Source organism: Vigna radiata, chromosome 9 (assembly GCF_000741045.1).
Source record: "Vigna radiata var. radiata cultivar VC1973A chromosome 9, Vradiata_ver6, whole genome shotgun sequence".
Lineage (NCBI taxonomy): Eukaryota > Viridiplantae > Streptophyta > Magnoliopsida > Fabales > Fabaceae > Vigna > Vigna radiata.
The window spans coordinates 3369803-3378304 of NC_028359.1; the positions used below are offsets into that span (position 1 = coordinate 3369803).

General features: G+C 36.9%; 2 protein-coding genes across 4 annotated transcripts; one reads left to right on the forward strand and one right to left on the reverse strand.

Annotated features, from left to right (window-relative positions):
- The first annotated feature begins 604 nt into the window (after positions 1-604).
- Positions 605-6663, forward strand: LOC106774107 (polyadenylate-binding protein 2). 3 transcript variants are annotated; one of them, XR_002669730.1, is made up of 7 exons: positions 605-706; positions 799-907; positions 1722-1792; positions 4929-5120; positions 5203-5330; positions 5475-5655; positions 6580-6663. XR_002669730.1 is itself a non-coding variant. In XM_014660953.2 (6 exons), the coding sequence occupies exons 1-6, from the start codon at positions 659-661 to the stop codon at positions 5521-5523; spliced, it is 597 nt and encodes a 198-aa protein (XP_014516439.1). In that variant the 5' UTR covers positions 605-658; the 3' UTR covers positions 5524-5772. The 3 variants fall into 3 exon arrangements, 1 of the variants encoding a protein (XP_014516439.1); XR_001376711.2 differs by having other exon boundaries at positions 6371-6626; XM_014660953.2 differs by lacking the exon at positions 6580-6663 and having other exon boundaries at positions 5475-5772.
- A 49-nt stretch (positions 6664-6712) lies between these two features.
- LOC106774106 (protein EXORDIUM-like 2) lies at positions 6713-8502 on the reverse strand. Its single transcript, XM_014660952.2, has one exon. It carries the CDS (start codon positions 8445-8447, stop codon positions 7539-7541), a length of 909 nt encoding a protein of 302 aa, XP_014516438.1. The 5' UTR covers positions 8448-8502; the 3' UTR covers positions 6713-7538.

Here is an 8502-nt window from a genome sequence, read left to right on the forward strand (position 1 = left end):
ACCAAAATGTCCCTACTTATTAAAATAATATAAATGATAATTATTAATGTTATATTTAATTGTAAAAATATTTATAAAGAATAAAAAATTAATTTTAATTATTATTATTATTATTATTTACTATTATTATTATTATTATTATTATTATTTCATCTTATAAATTATTTCAACAAATATACTGTATTTAAGATGGTAAAATTGTAAATGTTGATAAATCTTCGCATAGATAAGAGATTGAAAAATTGAAGTATCCTGCAAATCCGCCCTTTCAAATAAGCGCAAATCTTTAGAAGCGAACGCACATATAATATAAAATTCATCTTCGCATTTTTTCGTACATAATAAATTACTCTCAAAATAACATAGGTTAAATCCACTCAAATAAATTACAAAAAAAAATTTACTCTCAAATTTTCTTAAATTCATCCGCTCATCCTCTTTCAAATCATATCTTTAAGTGAACAAAATCTTTGGGTTATTGTGACAAAATTTGGATAGTTGTTTAAAAGTATAATTTTATAGTGTAGTAATAGTGATTTATACTTTTGATGACAAAGAGACCATTTTACCCTTAAATTAAATTGTGAAATGAAAATGATTGTTGCGGTAAAGTATAAGTAATGGCAGAGAAAGGGAAATTGCAGAAAAACAGAGCAGCATGGAAAATGACGACGCTGAAATGCTCGGTTCAGACAGCAACGAAGCTGTATGCAATGATTTCATTCCATTTGCTTTTGCGTTTCATCTCTGCATCAATTTCCCTTATTGCTTCACGCATCAATGCTGATTGCATTGCAGGGCTTGGAGTTGGATGACATGAAGAAGCGCTTGAAGGAAATGGAAGACGAAGCTTCTGCTTTGCGGGAGATGCAGGCAAAGGTCGAGAAGGAAATGGGATCTGTACAAGGTACCTCATTTCGTAATTTTTCTTTTGCTACTTTTTTCAATTCGGTAGATTTTTTTTTTTAAATATTCAACTTTTTTTTTAATGTTGTTTGTGAAATTATATGTATTTGATATAAGTTGGGTCGAATTTGCTGTGTTCTATGTGGGAATTAGCTCTAGTTTGTTATTTGTTTGTTTTACATTGTTGATATAAATCATAATATATCCAATTAGTTGATTTTAGTTAACTACCTTGAAAAATTAGGATTTGGTGTGTTGCTTAGTGATGTGTGGTGCGATATCCAATTGATTCCTTTCTGGAAGACCGAAGAGTTCACTTTCTAGGTTGAGAAAGGCTCTCTAACTTGGTTATGAATGGCAAGATGTTTTGTTACACTCGAGATAATTGTGTTATAGACTGATGGTAGCTGAAATTTGTCAAGTTTTGTTTTCAAATATGGATTTCTGGGTTAATGCATGGATCATTTGACTTTGGGCGATACTTGGTGATGCTTGAGGTGCCCTAGTGCTCAAGGCTTCTGCATTTTCCATTAAAGGAATGCATAGCAGGATGCAATTCATGTTGTGAATGAGAGAGGCCCAAGTGAGAACCTAGAGTCTCCCCACGTGTCTCTTTTATTGACTGTTTTTCATTACCTGAAAAGAAAATTTTGTGGATATTATTTGTTTTGTTTTTACCTTTGTCTTTTTCCTTCTGATTTATCTTCTTCTCCTTGCACATGGTGTGACCACTGTATTTTCTTAGTGTGCAAGACATTTCATTACAATCGATTCTTGGACTCTTGTTTCTGTTATTGATTCTTATCTCCAAATAGCTCCTGCTACTGCTGCTTCGAGTCAGAACAATAAAGAGGAAGTAGATTCTCGATCAGTCTTTGTCGGCAATGTGAGCTGTCTCTTCTTATGTTTACGTTAAAATTTTATGTTTTGCTCATTTTAATTCATTAATTGTCGTGTTTACTAATATGTGTTTACTAATATGGGCTGTGTATACTACTGAGATTAACTTATATATTTTGCCTGTAGTTATTAATTCAAAACAAACCAATGTGTATAAATGTGTTGGCTGCTATGGAAACAAAATGGATTGTGATTCCTGGAGTCATGTGACTTTAATTGTTGAGGGTCTTGTTTTAATCTCGTTACTCTTAATCCTGAGGCTCTATACAGTCTAGACTCTACCAGTTCATCATTATACATAATTAGGAAACTGATTGAACCTTAATGTTATGAAAAACATATTTCATGGTTTGATATTACACCCATGGTTTGATATTACACACATCTTTACATGTGTTTGTTTTTTCATGGTTTGATATTACTCACATGTTTACATGTGTGTGTGTCTGCATGTGAAAGTGACAATGTTCGAATAATTGAATGTGATAGAATAGAACTCCAACATCCATAAGTGGTCTCTCTTTTTTCTGACTGTGAGAATATATTCCCAGCAGCAAGATCAAAATGTCTTTTATCCTAACAGCCATATTGGAGAACATCTGGCATGTTTCTTGCCGTTGTTTACTGCTTTTTTATTTTAAGGTTTTGCTTTAGTTCAGCATACTGTTTTTTTTAGTTAGTGCTTTTGTTGTTTTCATGTCTGCATAAGTCATAAATGAGTGCTTTGAGCGCTGCTTGACATGCGGAATTGAAGCAATGCGATGTAGAGGAAATATTTACTCGTAGACAAAGATTAGGAGGGAAAAATTAAAGCAGGGGCACTGGAAAGTTGTTGATTAGATATAGATATATGTCCATTAAAAGGCGGAAGAATAATTAATATTACTGTTTGATTGCAAAGATTTTCTATTCAAATCAATGGTAAACATCTGGATGCGTACCATGACAGTATCCATGTTAATTTAATAACTCAAAACGAGAATGCAGATCTAGGATAACAAGATTATGTTGGATGAGTAGACTATTGATGGCATAAAGCCTCTCTAATAGAAATTATGATTTTTGGAACATTACAAATCTTGTTGTATCATGATTTAGATCCTATGTTCGGACTTATGCTCAACGTCAACATTAATTACAATTTTTATTGGATATGGCTCCTCTATTTTAGTTTTCTTGTGTCTCTTGTTCGAAGCTCTGGAAGGGCATGGACCTAAGCTTAGCAACGTGTCTTCTCTTTCACCCGTTATGCTATGATATGTTAGCTATAGCCTCTTACTCAAATCCATACCTGCCCTACCCACCTGACCTGTTTTGATTGGCTTGCCAGTCATCACTGTTGCTAAGCAACTTCAAGCCCTGAAATATTTCTCCCCTTTAGAATGTGCTGCTTTCAAAACCCTAAGCTGTTCATATTAACCAATCCTGTTGGAGGAATAAATGTTCATCCCACTTCACTGTGTCTGCAACCTTATTTGAAATTATCATGGGGAGGGCTATTTTTTTTTATACACAAATAAAATGATATTGATAGCTTATCTCAGTCCATTGTTTTACTCCATTTGATCAAATGTCCATGGCCATTTATGTGGTCTTTTATGCATTTTTCTGTGTGTCTGATAACTCCAGTTAGTATTGGCTTTAGCTGACCTTTTATTTCTCGTGTATCATAGCAAAGTTGTTCATGTTTGTTGCTCTTGTATAATGCGGATGCCTAACTGCTAATTGAAAGATTAATGCATAGTCTTCACCTACTTGAGTCTTGGAAATTTTGAATTTGTAAATTGCTACTAATTTGAACTTTTTGATGGTGAGAACTTTTTTTGGTGTTGAATCTGTTCTTGATATTTCAAAGTTTGATTGTGTTTTCAAATGGTGGCGTCCTAATTGACATATGCCCGACTCCAATTGCAGGTTATGCATTCATCTGCAAGTTTTCTGGTTTAGTAGTGCTGCAGTTGGAAGTATGTGAAAAAAATATATAATATTTAGCTGGAGAGAAAATCATGTGAGAAATTTACAAAATTAAGATTTGAAAACAAATTATGCAACAAGAAAAGAGAGGGATTGACAAAATTAAGAAGCTAAAGCGTTATTTGTGTGTAAAGTGATATTCATGGAGTTGTAGTATGGTGGACATACCGAATTTGGCTCCTATAAGATGAGGAGATGCACTTTAGATGATAAAACTGCCTTGTTGATCAAAAAACCAATGGTTTATAATTGTGATAAAACTAAATAAATGTTTAACAAAATCTGACATTAATTATAATCTCAATCTGTGATATTTTTTATGTAGTCGTTATTATTTATCTTCAATATTGAATTCCACTCACTTTGGAGGAGTCAAATCCAACACATCATATTTTGATAGTGAAGAGGAAGGTAGGAAAAAGAAAAAGAAAATACATGTAAAGCTAATTATAATTTAGGGTGAAAATACAGGCCCATTAGCATAGAAACTCAGAGTTTTTGTGGTGGGATGGACAGAAGAATGGATTAGATTGCAGATCAAGAACGTGGATTCCTACTGGGGGGAAGAGGAATTTGTAGTTAAAGTACATTTCGTGGTATCTCCCATTTTGATTGCAAAACCAACTAATGCTTTTGGTGGTGCTAGTGCTCAAAAGTATAATAGGTATTTTTTGTCATGGTGAAGGGCCCTTGCCATTTCTCTGTTTTCTTCCTTGGGATCAAGAGGGAATTTTTAATCAAATTTCTTTTTTACTGATATTTTAACTAAGTCACACAAAACTTGAAAGAAAAAGAGGGTGAAGGGGTAGAAAAGCGAAAAAGAGTTCATGAAACATACTCATTCATTTTGCAGTTCCGTGAATTAAAATTAAAATTTGGATGTTTTGTAGTTTGTAAATTGCATAGTATCCTGGGATATATGAAGAAAGGAGTTGGAGTGGATGGCTGACATCAAATTACAAACATTTAAATTGGCAATGGGTGTGTATTATATTGCATGGTTGTTTGTTATAATTAATTTCCAGAATATTAGCATTATGTGTTTTCTGCAACTGACAAAACTTTCCATGGACAACCAATAGCAAATTGATCGGCTTTCCATGTGGCTTTGTCATCAATTGATCTCTTAGGATTGATATTTTCCGCAGGTGGACTATTCATGTACTCCAGAAGAAGTGCAGCAGCATTTCCAGTCATGTGGAACCGTAAACCGAGTCACCATCCGAACTGATAAGTTTGGCCAACCAAAGGGCTATGCTTACGTAGAGTTTCTTGAAGTGCAGGCTGTTCAAGAAGCTCTTTCGCTGAATGAATCTGAACTACACGGGCGTCAATTGAAGGTTAGAACAATAGAGTCTTGCTGTTTAAATAATATCTGCATTTTCGTTTTTAACCTCCCATTCTGTTGTGGACGTTTTGCAGGTTACTGCTAAGAGGACCAATATACCAGGGATGAAGCAATATCGTCCTCGCCGGCCTAATCCTTACCAGGGGTTTCGAGGCAGAGCCCCGTATGCACCTCCTTTTGCTTATGCTCCTTTTGGATATGGGTATGTTGTTTTCGTTTCTTTCTTTTCCAGGGAGATTTCATCTTGGACCTTAAACATCAAATCACGCCACAAATGTTTAGCAATCTAAGTTTTATATTTTTTCTCTAAATAGTAGACGCGTAACACTCATCTCTTTTATTGCAGAAAAGTTCCAAGGTTTAGAATGGGAATGCGCTATAGTCCCTACTATTAATTATGCTGAATCAGAACTTTTGTCTAATGGATGGAAGGACATAACCTACTCCCTGTTCTAGTGTCATGGCTGATGCAGGCCATTCAGCATGAGGGAACGAACGGTACGGCCACCGATTTAGCAGAAAACCTTGTAAGCTTACGACATTTCTTTTATATTTGACATATATATTCAAAGGTTCTTTGTAAAAGTATCTGTTAAAAGATGTTAATTTATGGGATTTTCAGTTGGTTTTTTTCTTCTCTCAAATTTGTACTATTGTATATAGGTGCATCTCTCCATTGTTAGTGTAAGCCTCAGTAGTGGTTGTTCCTAATTATTATTATTGTTGTAGACTAGCCTGTGTCGTGATTGTCAAAAATCAAAACCTATGATAATCCAGAGTCGGCTATGGGAAAACGTAGCTACGATAATCTATAGCAATAGCCTGAGACTTTATTTGGTCCACACACTACTTGCATTTTTGTATGAGATTATTTTAGTTAATTCGGTTTTCATAATAATTAAGAAAATTGGTTAATTTATTTAGTGACATTAAATTTAGTAATAATTTGTATCTTTTTCAAAATTACCTTAAAAATTATCGAATTTCTTTTATTCCTTTTACCTAAATTTCCCTGTTAATATGTGGAGAGAAATAGCGATGCAATTTGTGGCTAATCATGTTTTCTAATATCTTCTCATGAAAGGACGTTCATCTTAATAGCTTAAAACATTTATTGATTATGGATCAAAAGTTACAATATAATTTTAGGGGCAGTTTGATGTGAAAAAAATAGAAGAAACCATGAGATAAATAAATTTTTGAAAAGATTTGAGTAGAAAGTTGTACTCATTCTTCACGCAGGAGAAAGATTGTCCACGCAATTTCTCGAGTAACCTCATACCGTGACCCTCTGCACTGAGTATCAGAAGAACCTGCATGGTTTACACTTTAGATTGCTGTAAATGCCTTCTTAAATGTAATCAACTAACAATTTGAGTGCATCAGACATACCATGCTTATTATAGCTGTTCATTTAATTATATCCTTCACATGTATGTATAATACTGCAGTGGGCAACTTTGTCACGAAAAAGCATTGAAAAATGTGGAAGAACTGACTCAGGAATACGATGTCTAGAGGCATAGAGCAATTCCGATTATGGTAGTTATTTTATAACAGAGGGTAAAACCAAATAACCAGGTATCTTTATAAAGTGTAAAATTTTTATTATTCAATTTTCTGGCATGAATACACTAACACGTTGATCAGTTCTTTTCTTGAATGGGAAACAGAAAGAGACGTAGCATGTAACTCCACCACCCATCAGAGTGTTCTGCCCAAGGTCCTGCCATTATCGAATTCCTGCTTATTTCAGAAGAAGACCATCAATCTTTCATCCCTGTGTTATCAAGGGTACTAGCCAATGCTTATCGGAAACATAATTGCAGAGATAAAGGACCCACCAAAACGATCTAAAACAATGACATCCCTGTAGCCTTTTACACCTTGCGAGATTCACTTCACCTTACCAACATCATCATGACCGATACCTCGCCATAATGGTCTCCCAGGCCCCCAACACCACCACCTTTATTCTCATTTACCATAAACAAACAAAAACACCAACCCCCCTCCACCACCGCTTCATTCCTCAACCACCTTAGCTTACTTTACCCAAACATATCAATAATTCATACAAAAGAAAACCCACTTTCGATTCCTTTTCTTAAAATTACACAAAACAAACCCATCAACCTAACTTCTCATATATAAAATATATCTATATCACCTTAATGATATACCTTTTTTAATCTTATTCTTCCTTATTCATAATTTACTATTTATACAACATTCCACTCCCTCTATAGTCTTTAGTACCACAATTTACACGTAACACTAAACGACAAAAGCAGGCTCAGAATTTAGAAACACACTCCGTTATCCATTATCCATTATCATTATCATTATCCATCCCCTGCTTCCGCACCCATCCCCCAATATCTACACCATCCCACGCCACGTGGCACTCTCACACGAGGGTCTTGCATGTCAGACTCTGAGGGTCCCACATCGCTGGCACCAGATACCTCCTCCCATTCACACCATGCGCATTGTAGCTCGCCCCAGTCACCTTATCCACCAGGACCTTACCCGGATATCCCGGGTACGACCCGCTCCCGAAAACCCCTGTGCAAGCGGAAACAGCCTCCAACGGCGCCGTCGGGGGGCCCTGGAAGTAACCGTTATTGAAAGGGTTCGTGACGGTCCCAGCAAGAAGGGTCGCCAAGTTAATTATCATTCCGTCAACCCCGACGTCGCCGTTAGGCGCAACCAATGGTGGCGTTTGGGGTCCGTAAATCGGCTGGTGGAAGGGCCACGCGCATTGCCCGGGGCACTGCGACTCGGAGTTTCCAACCCATATATAAGCGGTGCGGGCAGCGTTTCGAACGTTTCGGGTAGACCCATGGGTCCCACAGCGGCTCATGCAGAAACCCTCGACGGCGACGTCTTTAGCCGTTAAGACGACCGTTATCGAGTTGAGTTGATTAAACTTCGAGGCGAGCGCGAGAAGGTGTTGCCCCTTGAGGCTTTTCCCGAGCGTGTATGCCGGGTGCAGAATCTGGTTCCCTACGACCAGCGCAGAGGATCCCCCCTTGTAGTTCTCCGTGGTTTTCCACCACGTGGCAGTAGAAGGAAGCGCCGCGTTGGGCGCGCTGCTCAGCGAGTTTATGAAGTCGACGATCACGGAGCGTTGGATCGGAGTGAAAGTGCCGTACCAGATGAGATTGACGGTGATGCGGCCCTTGAGCAGCTGACCGTTGTGGTACTTGAGCACAAGTGGTTGCTCCTGTACAAGCTTCCCTACAGTTAGCAAGGGAAGGAGGAGCAGCGTGAGAACTGCAGAGAAGGTAATGGCAGGATTGTAATTAGACGCCATGTTGTGGATTAGAAGGAAAGTGTGAAGTAAAGAGAGAGTGTTTGAATTAAATTGA